Raw genomic sequence first — 15,569 nt, forward strand, 5'->3', positions numbered from 1 at the left:
GGTGTGCCGTGGAAATGGAACGGCCGTAAAATTTCTTCTCTGCTCTGCCCGCGGCGGCCCACACCCCTTTCCTCGCAGTAAAGTGCTTACATACCAGAATACGAGATTCGCCTAGGGGTACTAGTGTCTTAGTGGCGGTACTGGCGTGCGTCAGAATGTCTGGTAAGATATGGTAAATACTAGTGTCCTGCCCGTATTGTAAGACTGGTGGAAAGTGTGGATCCCGTATGATGTGCACGACGAATCGGGCGTGGCGGTTGGAGCCGCTTACACACTAGGTCGACGGCCTAGTTTCCTTCGGGAGTCGGGATATCGAGAAGGATTTGGGAGATCGCCCGGCAACGTGGCGTGGGTTTGGGCTTATGCCGGTTATTTGGAGCTTGGATGGGAGGTTCACAGAGTTCAAGTCTTTGAGAAGAGGGGGTCTGAAAAAATGGGACCATAGGGTGATACTTCAATCTTGATGGTAGAGGATCAAAGTGGTCTTGTGGTTGGGTTGAATTGACGCGGGAAGAGAGAGAGAGATATATATATAGCCAAGACCTCAAATCTGGGACCGGATTCCCGCATGTGGCTAGTATTCCCAGGGGTCTCCCAGTGTTTATTTCCAATGCAACAGTGTATTCTAGAGATTAAATAGCAGATATTGTTATACAATCGTCTATGTTTAGTTGTAAAGGTAAAGATTCCAAGCCACTCCAAACAATAAGCAGCTACCAGACTGTCGCCAATCTAGTAGTAAATCACAACAGTAAACATGAACATCACATATTATCGCATATTATCGCGTACTGCGCCCGATTCGATATTCTCAACTTCGTAGTCGACACGAGCCGGCCGATGGTCGAACCCACACGATTCGCCGCTCACTCCCGATGCGCTTCAACCAATCTACAGGTTGAAAAGCAGCGCACCACCGATAGCACCAGCGGCAACAACAAGGGGAGCGCTCATAGCGCCAGCGGCGTTCTCATCATCAAAGACGTCGCTAGCGTTCGCATCGGCGGCACCGGAGGTGGTGGAGGCAGCAGCGGAGGAAGATCCAGCGGAGGAGGCTGAGGTGGTGGAAGCACCAGTGGTCAGCGAAGTGCTCGAAGTAGAGGAGGAAGACTCGGAGTCGGTCTCCGTGCTGGTGGTGGAGGTACCAGTAGTAGTGGAAGTGGAAGAGGTCGAAGTGGAGGTGGTGGTAGGTGTGGCGGAGGACGACGAGGAGCTGCTGACGTCGGAGCCGGTCACGTTGAATTGCTGAGACTGGGCGAGGATGCCGGTGTTGTGCTCTTCGTTGGAGAAGAGGTTGATCTGGTAGCCGGGGCTGTTTCATCTTTTGTTAGCTATTTGTGATACTGTAGGGAACAGTGGTGGCATACCCATCAGCAAGACCAGAGATGCTGTCAACGGTGTAGGAGCCATCAGAGGTGTCGACGTCCGTAGCGATCTTCTTGTCGACGGGGGGGTAGACGGCGTTGTTGACGAGGTAGAGATCGAAGGAGGAAGGGTCGGTGCTGGATTCGTTAGATGGCTGTAATTCATGAGGTTGCGCTGTACATACCTGACGGAATCCCACTTCACGGTGAAGGAGGACGAGGGGTCAATCTCGACATTCTTCTTGGGCTCGGTAACCTGGAGGGCTGCATTCAAGAGGATCAGTTCAAGGCTTTTTCTGCTATACGAAAAGGCCGCGCTTACCACCGGCAGTGACTGCAAGAAGCAGAGCAGAGGAAACGATGGTGGAACGCATTTTGCGAGTATAAACGAGTGTCGTAGTGATGATACTAACGAAGGAATATGATATGCTTTGATTGAAGAGTCGCGAGTTGAATAACAAAGATTAGAAGACAAGAACCCTTGGCTGTTTAAATCAAATCCAAACCAGCTATCCTAATCGAGGCTTGTGCCCAAGAAGATTTCTGATTTTCTACTGTTTACTATCCAGGCCCCAGTATGACCAGTGGTCTGCACGGCGCACGCCATAAAAATAGCAAAAGACATGTGGATAACGAGTCAACCAAGGTCTCACATGGCGAGGGTTAGACATGTCTTAGACGGTTGTTTGTATATGATTTGTTTTCCGTTTTTGGGTTTCCTCCAAGTCTCGATAAGGATCCATCCAGACGAGCAGGTTTGGGAGTTCAGGCACCCCCGGTGAAGGCCCGCCATACTGGACCCGTGAAAATTTCAAAACTTGGCAGCACCGTTGAGTCGGCCCATCGATTGCGAGATTACTGGTCGAATTTTTGAGCGTCTTAAACAAGGTCAAACATTCATTGTAAAGTTCAGCCTGATTAGAAAATAAAAAATGACCGTCTGTGGTGGCGGATTACTCATCAGTGGTTGTCTCGGTTATATTTGCTTCGAATGGGGCACTTAGGTGTCCGTTTTCAAGGGCAATTGAAACATTCAACCTCATAATATACTATATATAACCGCGATAATCCATAGGATTGTCTTGAATGCTACGTGGGAATGAGTTCGATAGACACGCGAGGATCCAAAAACGCAGCTCGGGTGCAACTGCCCGAGAAGCGAAGCAACAACGCCTCAGAATCCTTCAAATCCGGTAGGAGCAAACACGATAAGAACATCAAGCTGACGAGTGACGACATGACTCCATATTCGGCTGGACACGAGGTATTGACTTTGAGCTCCAGCCTTCGGGCTTCAGCTGCCAGCAGCCTATGACAGAGCCTCCAACTACAAGTTAGTAAGCTTAGTAAAGGTGGCAATGATACAGGACACCAGAAGTTACAATGGAGGAGGCTGCGAGAAATTACACGTACCAGCACCTCGCCTGTTCAGTGGCCCTCCTCACACCTCCAGCAATCTCGCAGAGACACACCAGGATTCGGGATAGCCAAGCGAGAGGAGTAAGGCGTTGATTATCCAGCGCCAGCGTGCTCCAAACTTCTAAAGGTCGAACAGCTCGTTTGAGTAACCCAGCGTAGCCGCATGATACCGCAGGCCGATGGCATGCTGGACGGTCGCGAGATATGTGACCCGACCGAGAGAGCTGAACATGATCCTGGCTTTACGCAGCCTCGTCGCTCCAACTAGATTCTTTCCTTTAGACAGCCAGAAGCATCTCTTATCGATGCATTGAACACCCTCCCATCCCCCGTCTGCCATGATGTAACCAGCCGCGCTATGCAGAATATATGTATCACACCCGCGGGAGACAGTCACGCAGCCAGGCAAGGAATTGTATCCACCCTTGAGAGTTTAGCAGTGTTTTTGTACTTTTGCAGTCAACGACGGGAATGTAATCCTCAACCAGACCGTTGAGACGTTTTTTGCATGGTGCTGCCTCGTCCCACGTGTTATCCGGCTCTCTTGTAGTTTTATGTAGCCCCCGTATCCGCTTTCACGAAGCATGACCCGTGTCTTGATGCCTCTTTGGCCAGGTGGTAGGCTCGTCGGTTTCTTTTGGGTATTCTACAAGGCCACGAGGTAGTAGCGATCCAGATTCATCTCTTACGTAGGTCCTGTCTGATCGTACTGCCAGGACCTCTGTCACTCGTTTTATGGGTAGCGCCCCACGTAGTCCTTGCCCGACAGACCTTATCAGTCCTAGTTATTTTATCGCATCTTTCATCTGTCTAGATAGATGGAAGCATATATTATCAATCGAATGCGCTTCCGTCCATTCCATCCCCCTCATATCATGATATATCCAGTGTACGTAGGCAAGATATATTTCACCTACACGACGCAGTCGAGCATCCAGCTATCGACAACGATATACCTACCTACCGACCTTGATCTAATATATGTAAACGCACAGCAGCTCCCACTGCGCATCACTGCACGTCAGTGCACCTCTTTTGGCCCTACTAGAACAGTCATTCCCCAGCTCCCTCGTAGTGTGATGGATGCCGTCAAGACACCTGGATCGTCTCTCGCGGCCTCGAGGCCGGTTGGGGACGCAAGCATGCCACTGCTGGTCCAGCGCAACGCTGGAAGGTTGCAGGCGGATGTAGACAATCCACCTCGAAGCAAAACTGGCCTCAAAGATGCCCCTGGGACTTTGAACAACAGCAACAATTGGCGCTGCTAAATTTGACGTTTCTTACTCTGGATACCTCTCACATGGCGTCTTTGGTCGTCTCAGGCTGAATCTCAACATCCAGCCGCGATGCCTCCCTCCTAAACAGCGCCCCGAACCTCCTCAACCCCTTTGCCAACCCTCTATACGAACCCACAAACGGCGCGCAACAAACCCAACGACAGCCGCAAACCACTCATCTGGAAAAACCCTCACAACAACACCCCAGGGTAGACTAAACAGCGCAATAAGGACTAAAACCACCCACTACCCGCCATCCAACCCATCAGGATCAATCCCAAACGCACACCCACCAACAAAGATGATGGCAACCCGCAGCCCGATCATAACGGCATTAATGGCGATGAAGAACCAGTTCCGATGGATGCCCACGAAAACGTTAAACTTGTTGTCGAGGCGCCGGCAGTTGAGCTCGTTGAAGATTTGCATCCAGACAAAGGTGTTGAAGATTATGGTGTCGAGGTGGAGTTTCTGCGAGGGGATGGTGGTGTTGTAGTGGAGGATGCTGTCGCCCGCGAAGAAGAGGACGAGGATCACGGTTAGTTGGAAGATGGATTGGCCGATTATCTTTCCATATCTATTATGGTCTGTTAAGCTTGGGGGTGTACTTATATTTAGGGTGATTAGCGGTGCGGACTGGAGCTGGGGAGGCCTGTCGAGGATGGCGTCTGTTGGGGGTTTGGTGCCAAGGGTGAGAGCGGCCATGGTGTCCATGATCAGGTTGATCTATCAAACAGCGTGAGTGTCCGAAGGGAATGTGGCTCAAATAGGGTGGGCGTACCCAGAGCGGCTGCACAGCCTTCAGTACAGGCACCATATCGGCGTTGGCCATGGACGTGACGAACGACAGTATGACCGCTGTGATGTTGGCCGTAATCTAGAACTATAGGAGGATCAGCAATGACTCCAGTCTCTATATCCCAAAGATCACCCACCTGCAGAAGCTTCTGCACAGCATCATTACCAGCCCTCCCCCACTTCAGCGCCGTGACAATCGACGTAAAGATATCGTCCATGAGAATGATCTCGGATGCCTCTTTGGCAACCTCAGTCCCCGACTTGCCCATCAAGAACCCAATATCCGCTGCCTTAAGTGCTGCTGCATTGTTTGTTCTGTCACTGGTGACTGCAATAGTTTCCCCAGGAGTTTTGAGGCGCGTAACTAGTATGCGTTTATCCTCTGGAGACGAGCGGGCGAGGACCTGGAGGGGCGGAATGACGTTATCGAGCTCCAGCTCTGACAATCGACGGAACTCGGGTCCTTCGAGGATGATTCCATCGGTGGAGATGGGATTATAATAAGAGTCGCTGTATCATGGAACCTGGTTGCCCTTAGTAGTCGCTAGCAGAGCAAGTTGAATGTCAATCGTAGCCTGACACCGACGCTATACCAAGTCCCCATCACCAACCCCTCAAACATAGTCCGATACTCCCGATACTATTCGGATGGAATGGAGCGTGCGCAGGCGTGAGGGGGCGATATGCCACGGGAGGAGGTAAGGCTTTGCGATCGTCGGGGAAGAAGAGCGTGTTGTCTTGGTACAGGATTGGAATGCTTTCTACGTGCCTGGATGTAGGTAGTCAGTACCCACGGACGGGGAGCCTAGAATTTCCCGTGGAATTGTGAGGGCTGGGGTGACATACACCCTCCGACAACGTACATGTTGTGCGATAGCATCTACTATGTGATTGTAGGCTACTTATCGTGCACGAGGATAAATTGCCCAGCCATCGCAACGATCAGCCAAGTCGACATAGGGTTAGCAAAGCCAGTGACCTTGGAGGCAGCCTTGCAGGCACAGTTTTCACAGTTATCCATGCAATATCCCATAATGCCCAATACACTTAGCTCTCATGGATCTAGCAGACTGCTAAGCTTGAAAAGGGCGGGGTTATCTGGCTTGGGATTACACAACTCCAGCCGGTCGAGATACCAGCATCGAGATGGAAACCATAAACTACAACCCGCTGGCTAGTTGTGCTTTCTCATCGTATATTTCATTCCTCCCTCCATCTCAATTGGTTCTCTCATTGCAAGCCCTAACTAATACCCCCTCCCCCCTGAGCCAGGACAATACTTCTAACCAGCACCCCGTCTTTGCCATATCATCTATACTCCACAATCACGAAGCCAACAACGCCTCAATCCACCCATCAACATCCCACCCCGTACTCGCCATGTCGAGCCCGTTGGTATGCCCCCCGAAAAGGCCACTCTGAAACGCCTCGACCTCAGCAAGCATTTGCCCATGCCCTTTGGACCCCAAATTCCCAGCAGCAATCATCTCATTCAGTAACCCCTTGGCAGTGTCGTACGTATTTCTGTCGTCAGGCTTTTCGGTAAAGGTATGCGGCCATCGGGTGTTTACGGATGTTGCCAATGATAGTATCATCAATGCGGAGAAGAGGTGGAGGCTTTCCCAGAAGCCAAAGCGGGCTGTGAGGATCGGGTGGGTTGTTAGTGGTTTGGGAAGTGGTGGAGGGGGATACGAAGGGAGGAGGTAGCGGCGTACTCATTCTGTCGCAGCTCCGGAGGTCAGTGATGATTTTGAGATTCGTCCTCGCTGCGCGGAGACAGGTATTTGTGAGGAACCTCAGGTCTTCCTGATACGCTTTTATCGTGTCGCCCGCAAGGAGATAACTGATCTGTTTCAAGAATAGAGGGCGCAACAGCAGAACGAAGCACTGTGCCATCAGTCAGCCTCGATTCCCATTATCACGCTCAGAGACAGGTGCAGGTAGACCTGATGATACCGCTGATAAAGCGACGCCAACGACCGATCCGGCATCCCTTTCATAGCAGGGGGCATTCCATCCTCCACATCAAACGACATATGCACGGGCAGTCCTGCGCGCACCTCCTCCAGCCGTTGTAGAATCGGCCTCGTGAGATCCCCAACATCCACATCCATCGTATCGCCCTTCCGAATACTCTTCATATTCTCACAAATATCCGCGTGTATAAACGCAAGCTGCACCTGCGTCGTGTGCGTCTCGGCATCGTAGAATTCTGCGCGGTCGGAGGGGTGCAGGAGGGCCGAGTCGTCTGGGTAGGATTGTTCGACGCGGTTAACTTGGAGGGCAGGCGGAAGGCCCAATTCTGTGCTAGTCATGCGGTCGATGCAGTATGTTGTCCACCAAATGCGTTTGCGGTGTTCGGCTTCGAGGGCGGGTGTGCTGGGTAAGCTGGGTTTGTGGAGTTTGAGGATACAGGCCATCCGGAAGCTGAGGCCCGCGTACATGTATGCGGCTTTCTTGCGGTTGAGGCTGTAGGAGTAGAAGGCCTACCAACTTGACATCAATGAATGGACAGGGCGCTCTCGTGGGAAAGTCTTACTGCAAGATTCAACGCCTCGACCTGATCAATCGACGGATCCTCGTGCCTTACCTGCAGCAGCGTCAAAGCTTGCTCGAAGAACTCCGTGCCAGGCACCCTCCTGCCAATCCCCTCTCCCTCATCCGATCCCGTATCCGCACCCCCATGCGTATTCTCGTCCCCACGGCCGAGCCTAACCTCCGGCGCAGACTCGGAATTATACGACTCGCCCAACGCGAAAACGATCAGCAGTCGACAGAGCCAGATGCGGTCCTTGAGCTCTTTCGCGCGGGGATCCTTGTATGTGAGATCTAGTCGACGGCGGAATGTCTGTTTCCGGAACCAGTGCCAGTCATGACCGACGAAGATGGCGAAGCGCTCGTAGAGGAGGAGGGCGTAGGGGTATGGTGGGAGTTTGAAGGAGCAGGGGGTGCCTAGTCGATCAGTAATAGAAGGTGAACGGGTGAGGGGGCGCACTTGATGTATCGTGATCTAACTGGTAGTAATCATACGCCTGCCTCTGTACCTGCAGACCCTCAAGTACAGGACCTGATGCGATTGCGATCTGATTCGAGAAGTCGGCCACCCCCAGTAACGTAGTCGGTGAACGAAGTCGCTTAAGCCCTGAAACAAATACCTCCGACGTCGGATCCTCAACTAATGGATCTGAAAGCTGCACACCAACACTCTGCGCCGGAATCTCCGCTCTCGACTCAAGACTCCCCTCAACAGGCGTCAGTGGCGGATGCGGAGGCTGTTCAACAGATCTACCCTGCGCGACTCGCGCCTCGAGACTCCGAAGATAACTCTCCGAGACGGTAACATTTCGGTCCCGGACTGGGTACTGACAGTCGCGATTCGCGAGGCGACAGCTGCGGCATGGTTTTTCTGACTCGTGTGTTAGTGGAGAGGGCCCGGTGAAACCTGGAGTGGGGATGCTGGGGGATGAATGAACCTCGAGAACATTTTACTTTGCGCTTGTAGCATCTGTAGCAGGCGGTGCTGCTGCGTGGGGTTTCTGGTTGCATTGTTGAGATGGTTCAGTGAGACAGAGTTGGAAAGTAGGAAAGTCGGGGCGAGCGGTTGGAGATGAGAGAACGACTCCAAGAATGCGGGGAATCCCCACCGTTTTAGCGGCAGATAAGGTTGGAGACACCAGGCTGGGAGAGATAAGCGATGCCAGATTGATTATCATTCCACTGTCCTCGAGAGGTAATACTGTAAGAGAGAGATATCGAAGCAACGGAGGGCACAATTTAGCCCAAACAGGTTCTGGGCGAGAGGTGACATTCTTTCGCTCCTTCCCTAACAATAATTTACCTGCTTGCCTCTTACTTGTATCGTTCCCATAATGACCGGTCGGTATATACAGCGCCTAACTCAAGTCGCATATCTAAACAAAGGACTCAAATCCCCCATCTCCGACAACTCCTCCTCGGTATACTTTGCCCGAATCTCAATCTCATCCATCGCCGCTCTCTTCGCATTGATGCGCTTCAGGATAAAATAATAAATGACAGGCCAGATACACCCAAAGACAGCCAGCATCCCCAGACTGATACCAAACCCGACGGGATACGTTGGTGCCTGGCTGGAGATGTAGATGTTCGATCCGACGATCTGCGTCGGTTAGCAGAGGCAAATTCGGGAATAGGAAAAGTACGTACTCCGCCGAGTTGCGAGAAGCTGATCATTGCAGCGATACCAACTGCTCGTTTCATTGTTCCCGCGCAGTTGAGTGAGATCCAGGCTGTCACCGCGGGTGAAATGGGGTACAGGCCTCCTGTCGTAAGAAATACCCCAAAGAGTGTAACGCCAGGTATGCCCGGGTACCTCACGCTAACCATCATGATAATGAAGCCCGCGAGCGCCATCAAATTCGGTAGAAGAACGGAAAGCATCCGCTGCTGGTACCTATCCGCTGCCCAGCCCGAGAACGCAGTCACCAGACACGCAAACGCATAGGGAGGGACAGTCATGGCCTGGGCCTCGGCTGCGTCATAGCCAAGGTTTCTGATAATTGTCGGTAGGACAAACGAGTACCCGTATACTGTGACGCACAGGGTGAACTCGATGAGCACCACAGCGTAGATGTGGATCGACTTGAAGGCCATTGCAGCCTGTTTCCAGGAGAACTCGGACTTTTCTGCAACGCCAGTCTCGCCGCCAGCCGAATATTTGTGGCGAAGAAGAAGGAACTGCTTTTCCTCTTGTGTGAGCCACTTACCTACCTTGGCCGGTGTATCATGGACAAACCAGAAGGCGCTGATGGCAAGAAGGACGGTAAACAGTCCTAAAGTTGTCAATACTGTTTGGGGTGAAAAAAAGTTAGAAATTGATAGACCAACCTTCAATGCAGTAGATAAACCTCCATCCCCTATACCCCCAGGTGTAGTCCAGCTGCCCAATACCAAAAGCCAACAGTCCGGAGAAGGCTCCAGCGGCAGAAGCTCCTGAATAGAAGATCGCCATTCTCGAGTGAACTTCCCTCGGAGAGTACCACGAGGTGAGAACAAACGAGCATCCAGGGAACACTCCTGCTTCAAAGACACCGAGCAAAACACGAAACGCCGCCCACCCGCCGAAGTTGACTTGCAAGGACGTGAAGACTAAAATGAGCGCTACCGACAGAAGAAGCGCTGGCAACCAGATCTTCGGACCGAACCGTTTCAGCGCGATATTCGAGGGGACTCCGCCGAGTGCATAGGTGACGAAGAAGATGGACAGACAGGTGTTCCACTGTTGACCGCTGAGGTTCAGGTCTGATTCGACGCCGAAGAGCCTGGCATTCCCTACACACGAATGTCAAAACCTGCTGTATTCTTGGAAAGTCAAGTCTACACGTACCAACGTTTGTGCGGTCGATATACGACATGAGATAAATCAGGATCAATTGTGGAAGAACATGCCAACTAACGAGTCAGCGATGTAACAGAGACGGTAGGTAATACTTACTCAACCTTCCGGATCAGCTTCTGAAGCCGCTCACCAGAGAATTGCTCATTGAGCTCCAGGAACTCGAGGTATTCAGAATTAGAGTTCTCCGCCGGTACAGCTTGCATCGACGAAGGCCTCGAAAGGTTGGTCATCTTCTCCTCACGAACGGGATCGGAATCGCTCTTGATATCCATTGTGGAGCGGCACAATAATCTCCAATACTAGATGTCTATCAGAGTAGGCGCAATGTCACTCAACCCCGGAAAGAACCCAGGATTTATATCGACGCAGAGTCAATGATAGGGGCGACGAGTCATGAGCAGACATGGAGGCAGTCAACCGGTCCGGTGATTGAGTATCTGATACGGACTTCCCCGCACAATTGTCAGTTTCGGAGATGGCAGTGCTCTGGGAATGATTCTCATAGGAGGAAATGTGCTGAGGCTTGAGATACGCTTCAAAATCCCGAGGGTAATCGGGCGCTAGGACGCTATCGCTACTCCAACGCTGAGGGGTGATCGGGGCCTAGGCCTAGCGCCCGAGTGCCCTCCCCGGTACGCGCTGTGATTCGCCCAGACTGCTATCTTGGTTTCGCCAAGTGTGGAGGCTGCAGGTCAGCCAGCAAAGCATGGGCATAGTTCTCCAACTCGGATGTCGCAGAAGGCGTGTGGACAACTGGTAGGTATAAAACCCACTGCATTACGATTTTTCGCTACATTCCAGCTTGATCAATACTCGCAGAGAGCTGGAATTCGAAATGCCGAAAATCACGATCGTCGGAGCTGGGTATGTCGCTTACCTGCCCATTAAGCTGCTATTAACGAGAAAATAGTATCACTGGCATGGCTATTGCCAGCATGCTGTCACGTTCCAACGAGGTGACAATCGTTGCTAGAAACCTTCCGGGAGATGCTGAGAGCCGAGAGTGGTCCAGTCCGTGGGCAGGCGCCTGCTTCCTCGGACTCGATGGGTCGACACCTTTTGAGCAGAAGTTGCAAACAGATTCCTTCTCGTACTTGTGGAGTCTCGCGAAGAGCAATCCCGAGTCAAGTGTCAGGGTAGGCTACCAAATTCCCATTGGGAGAAGGCCGTCTAATCGGGGTAGATTATCGAGATGCATGATCTGCAAGACGACACGCCGTTGGAGAAGATCTGGTACCGCGACTTGATGCCAGAGGTGAGTGATCCGTGATATATATTGCACATGGACTGACCCCTTCTTAGTTTCGCGTCATGTCCCCAGATGAACTCCCGGCAGGAACAAAGGTCGGCATGAGTTGTAAGCCTCTCCTCGATTATATATATTTCACAGGCTAATTGGCAGACAAATCGGTGGTTATCACACCGGCCATCTTCCTTCCATGGCTGCGCAAGAAGCTCGAAGACGCCGGCGTGAAATTCGTCCGCAAGGACCTCAAGTCCCTCTCAGACCTAAAAGGCTTCGGCCACGAGGTTCTTGTGAATGCTACAGGCTTCGGGTCCAAGTTCTTGACCGACGTCGCGGATCAAAACGTGCAGCAGATCCGCGGGCAGACTGTTCTCGTCAAGACGCCGCATGACAAGATCTTTATGCGCCATGGGAAGGATTACACATATGTTATACCGCGGTTGGATGGGACCGCTATCCTTGGGGGTATCAAGCAGGTTGACCAGACGTGGGTGTCCGACATCCTGTGTCGAGTTCTATTCTAACCATCGCTCCAGGTATCCGGAAGTCGACCAAGATATCAAGCTGGACGTACGTGTCGACCATCCTTTATGAAAGACCCGGCTAATGGTAGCAGATCCTACGACGCGTCCATGAGAACCTACCGCAGGTCTTCCCCGGCACGCAACCGGAAGACTTTGATGTTATCCGCGACAATGTCGGTATTCGACCAGGACGAACGGGAGGAGTAAGGGTGGAAAAGGAGATCGTGGACGGGGAGAAGATCGTTCACGCGTACGGGACCGGAGGGGGAGGCTATGTGTTTAGCTTTGGGCTGGCGAGAGCTGCTGGGACGATGGTTAACGATTTTATGTTTGCGCCGCCGAAGTCGCGGCTGTAGATGGTATTTAGAGATTGTCTTACCTAGGTGTCTCCAAGCCATGGCGATGAATGCTGTATCAAAAACATCAAAGCAAGCATCCTGCGGATAACTGAATGACGATGCGACCGAGGAGTGGGCGGGGCCGTCGCGCGTCGAGACGATACTGCCGTCTCTCTCCGCTTTTGGAGGCACGTGCCGTCTAATTTCCACGCACGTGATCGCAAAATTATTTTGGCGTTTGGCAAGCACAAACTATCAAGATTCTACGGAAGACAGTAACATCAAAGCAAAATGCCTAATCTAAGTCTTGGTCCGCTCTCTGACCTCACCCATACACGCTATGTGATCCATCTTTCGGACGGGAAGCGCCTGGTGCTTTTCCGACTGCCCTCCATCGAAACCTCGCAGGGCCGCAAGACGAAAAACGACAGCAGCGACGGATGGTCGTACTACGCGATGGAAGCCGAGTGTCCGCATGCGGGCGGCCCGATGGAGGATGCGCAGGTTGACATTGAGGATTCGGCTTATATTGTCTCGTGTCCGTGGCACGCGTACGATTTCAATGTAGAAACGGGCGAGTCGAGCGTTGGCATCAAGGCTTGCACGTTCCCGGTTGATGTGCAGGGCGAGATTGTAACTTTGACATATGGCGACAATGTCTCTGTTGTCAAATTGGAGCCTGTGAGTGAGGAGATCAAGTTGAAATCGCCTTGCTCGGATACTTTGCCCTCGGCCGAAACGGTACCAGCGAGCCAGCCTGCGACCGCTCAGTATCTGGATGAAAATGCGACGCTCTGCGACTGGTGTGCTCATATCTTGAATACTTCAAACGCTGAGCACAAGATCGAACTTACTGCCCACTTGTTTGCCACATTTACCTCAAGAGAAGGCTCATCTTCGCCGATGACTATTATCTCGCCAGGCACTGTGGCGCTTCCTGAAATGCCCCCTCGCGAGAAGCTGGTCGAAGTGCAGCCCGGTAAGATGCAAAAGCCCGGACGAGGAGGAACTTTAAAAAGCAGAATCGCCATGCTCCATGCCTTGGCCAATATCGAGCTTTGGGCGATTGACCTGGCGATCGACATCTGTGTCAGGTTCGCCGAGTTCCAAACGAACCCGACATCAACAGAGTCTGAAAAGCCGCTACCACGAACTTTCTTCCATGACTGGCTCAAGGTCGCAAATGACGAGGCTAAACACTTTTCTCTGCTCCGCACTCGCCTGGAAGAAATGGGCTCCTACTTTGGCGCGCTTCCTGTTCATCATGGTCTGTGGGAGTCGGCTGAGCGGACTGCACATGATCTTCGAGCTCGAATCAGCATCATCGCTCTTGTTCATGAGGCTCGCGGGTTAGACGTCAATCCGATGACCATCGCCAAATTCCGCGCTGCCAAAGACGAGGAGAGTGTCCAGGCCCTCGAGGTGATTCACAATGATGAGATCACCCATGTCACCACCGGCCATCGATGGCTTTCGTGGATCTGTCAGCAAGAGCAGACTGACACAGTGGAAGTATTCCGGTCAAACGTCCGCAAGTACTTTATCGGTGCACTCAAGGAGCCTTTCAACCGAGACGCCCGCGCGATGGCAGGCATGGATGCACGATACTACGAGAACCTGGCCTACTGAACCTGACGGCAGTAATAACAGTCAACTCATCAGTCATTAACGTCTACATCTATCGTACAAGTCTATCTATGCAGTCAATTGGGCAGCTCATCGACAGGCTCCAGCAATGGGTCCCACACGGTCGGCCGCCCCTTCATTACCTCTTGCCATTCCGGCAAGCCCATTATGCCTGCGGCATATGCACGCAGGATTGGGGGAACCAAATCCTCCAGGCTGATGTCGGTCAACCGCGCAACAAAGGCGACAACATGTGCATCCAGCACGGTCGGACCGACATCGCCGAAGATCCAGATTGTACCATTGCCATGCTTTTCGAGTTGCACGACAATCTCGTCTAGAAATGCCGTAGTCTCTTGTGTCATGCTGTGCCCGTCGGACAGATTGTTCGCGACAAGCTCTCGTTGCTTCCTCTGGCTAGGTTTGTCAGCGGAGTTATGCATTCCACGCTAGGTTTCAGGGACGAACCATTCACGCTTATACTCGAGTGCCTGGCGGTGGGTGGGGGTGATGTCATGGTTGGCCAACAGGTCTTCGACGGCCGGATTGGGACTGCTGTAACCCTCAAAGTTCTCGTGTAACTGGGTGAGCAATCGCAGAATTTCTGTGCGATGCTTTGCAGGGAGCAACTCTGGACATTGCTCGCAAACCCAGTAGATGACCGACAGACAGTCTGTCAATGGCGACGGCAGCCCTTTGCCAGTCAACGTGGGAACCTAACAATGACCATTAACAATTTCAGACGCAACCTTAATTCAGTCAAATTACTCACCCGACCGAGCGGATTGACCTCGAGGAGATACCACTCCTGCAAATTCTCATTCTTCTCCAAATTGACCAGGCGATACTTTAGATGGGCCAAGTCGCGGGACGCCCGGAGTTTCCCCCGCAGGGCCAGCGCAACCGTAAGCTGGACGACAATGCACTGGATGGAAAACGGATAGACGTAAAGACACAGACCATCGTGTTTATTTGTCTGTCGTACTTTTTTCCACAGCCGTGAGGCCCTCGACATGCTCGCTCACACTGCACTTTGAGGAAGAAGAGTGTCGGAGGTTCTCGATCAGACGGCGTCGGCGATCGCAAGGAAACCCACCAGTGGACGTCACACTTTTCGCAGCCCCCTAATTTATCCGAGTCCGCCCACCGTCTCGGAACCACCGTCTCGGAATTAGTGTTCCCCACCCCCGTTGCTTGAGCCTGACTTCGCCACTGTGAGCCCCTGCCGAGCCCTGCCGCCCCTGGTTGCCGCAGCCCGCAGCCCGTTGGTCCCTGGCCAGGCCATGTGTCTCATTAATTGACCGAAGCTTGGCCGCTCCGCCAGCTGTTTTACATCTGTTTCTCGCGCCCCGAAAAGGCAATTCGGATTCATTTCTCCTGATTCTGCATGGTTTACGGATAATACGAACATGGAGCTTCCCCCCACTGGCGGAGAGGCCCTAGGGGGCTTCATCCCCGGCCGCTGCCAAGAGAATGGCACAATAGCCTGTCGCAGGTACAGTTTGGGGTCACAGCTTGCACAGTGTCAACTGAAGCTATATAATGCAGGGACCGGCCACGCAGGTCCCCGAGGGATCTCGAACCCAGCGCCGCTCTCTTC

At 52.5% G+C, this 15,569-nt stretch overlaps 6 protein-coding genes across 6 annotated transcripts; 2 read left to right on the plus strand and 4 right to left on the minus strand.

The window, feature by feature from the left end:
- Positions 1–296: 296 nt before the first annotated feature.
- Positions 297–1,988, minus strand: BJX68DRAFT_229482 (GPI anchored serine-threonine rich family protein). The gene is made up of 5 exons (XM_071039046.1): positions 1,687–1,988; positions 1,550–1,628; positions 1,368–1,502; positions 1,146–1,312; positions 297–1,055 (listed from the first exon to the last, which is right to left on the minus strand). The coding sequence occupies exons 1-5, from the start codon at positions 1,736–1,738 to the stop codon at positions 892–894; spliced, it is 597 nt and encodes a 198-aa protein (XP_070902658.1). The 5' UTR covers positions 1,739–1,988; the 3' UTR covers positions 297–891.
- A 4,195-nt stretch (positions 1,989–6,183) lies between these two features.
- On the minus strand, positions 6,184–8,418 carry BJX68DRAFT_279205 (transcription factor domain-containing protein; the record flags this gene model as incomplete). Its single annotated transcript, XM_071048689.1, has 6 exons — positions 8,332–8,418; positions 7,854–8,264; positions 7,398–7,810; positions 6,805–7,344; positions 6,574–6,745; positions 6,184–6,497 (listed from the first exon to the last, which is right to left on the minus strand). The coding sequence occupies exons 1-6, from the start codon at positions 8,402–8,404 to the stop codon at positions 6,184–6,186; spliced, it is 1,923 nt and encodes a 640-aa protein (XP_070902659.1). The 5' UTR covers positions 8,405–8,418.
- A 262-nt stretch (positions 8,419–8,680) lies between these two features.
- BJX68DRAFT_229487 (major facilitator superfamily domain-containing protein) lies at positions 8,681–10,422 on the minus strand. Its single transcript, XM_071039047.1, has 5 exons — positions 10,332–10,422; positions 10,224–10,288; positions 9,725–10,168; positions 9,044–9,669; positions 8,681–8,996 (listed from the first exon to the last, which is right to left on the minus strand). The coding sequence occupies exons 2-5, from the start codon at positions 10,249–10,251 to the stop codon at positions 8,757–8,759; spliced, it is 1,338 nt and encodes a 445-aa protein (XP_070902660.1). The 5' UTR covers positions 10,252–10,288; positions 10,332–10,422; the 3' UTR covers positions 8,681–8,756.
- Positions 10,423–11,070: 648 nt separating this feature from the next.
- BJX68DRAFT_263332 (FAD-dependent oxidoreductase) lies at positions 11,071–12,361 on the plus strand (the record flags this gene model as incomplete). Its single annotated transcript, XM_071044663.1, has 7 exons — positions 11,071–11,099; positions 11,146–11,371; positions 11,419–11,490; positions 11,538–11,592; positions 11,638–11,968; positions 12,018–12,051; positions 12,098–12,361. The coding sequence occupies 7 exons, from the start codon at positions 11,071–11,073 to the stop codon at positions 12,359–12,361; spliced, it is 1,011 nt and encodes a 336-aa protein (XP_070902661.1).
- Positions 12,362–12,610: 249 nt separating this feature from the next.
- On the plus strand, positions 12,611–14,054 carry BJX68DRAFT_191910 (Rieske [2Fe-2S] domain protein). Its single transcript, XM_071037402.1, has one exon. The coding sequence runs from the start codon at positions 12,635–12,637 to the stop codon at positions 13,970–13,972; it is 1,338 nt and encodes a 445-aa protein (XP_070902662.1). The 5' UTR covers positions 12,611–12,634; the 3' UTR covers positions 13,973–14,054.
- BJX68DRAFT_191913 (glutathione S-transferase family protein) lies at positions 14,010–15,017 on the minus strand. Its single transcript, XM_071037403.1, has 3 exons — positions 14,742–15,017; positions 14,438–14,685; positions 14,010–14,386 (listed from the first exon to the last, which is right to left on the minus strand). The coding sequence occupies exons 1-3, from the start codon at positions 14,982–14,984 to the stop codon at positions 14,047–14,049; spliced, it is 831 nt and encodes a 276-aa protein (XP_070902663.1). The 5' UTR covers positions 14,985–15,017; the 3' UTR covers positions 14,010–14,046.
- Between the last annotated feature and the right edge of the window lie 552 nt (positions 15,018–15,569).

The sequence above is a fragment of the Aspergillus pseudodeflectus genome, assembly GCF_044049435.1.
Source record: "Aspergillus pseudodeflectus strain CBS 756.74 chromosome Unknown BJX68scaffold_7, whole genome shotgun sequence".
NCBI lineage: Eukaryota > Fungi > Ascomycota > Eurotiomycetes > Eurotiales > Aspergillaceae > Aspergillus > Aspergillus pseudodeflectus.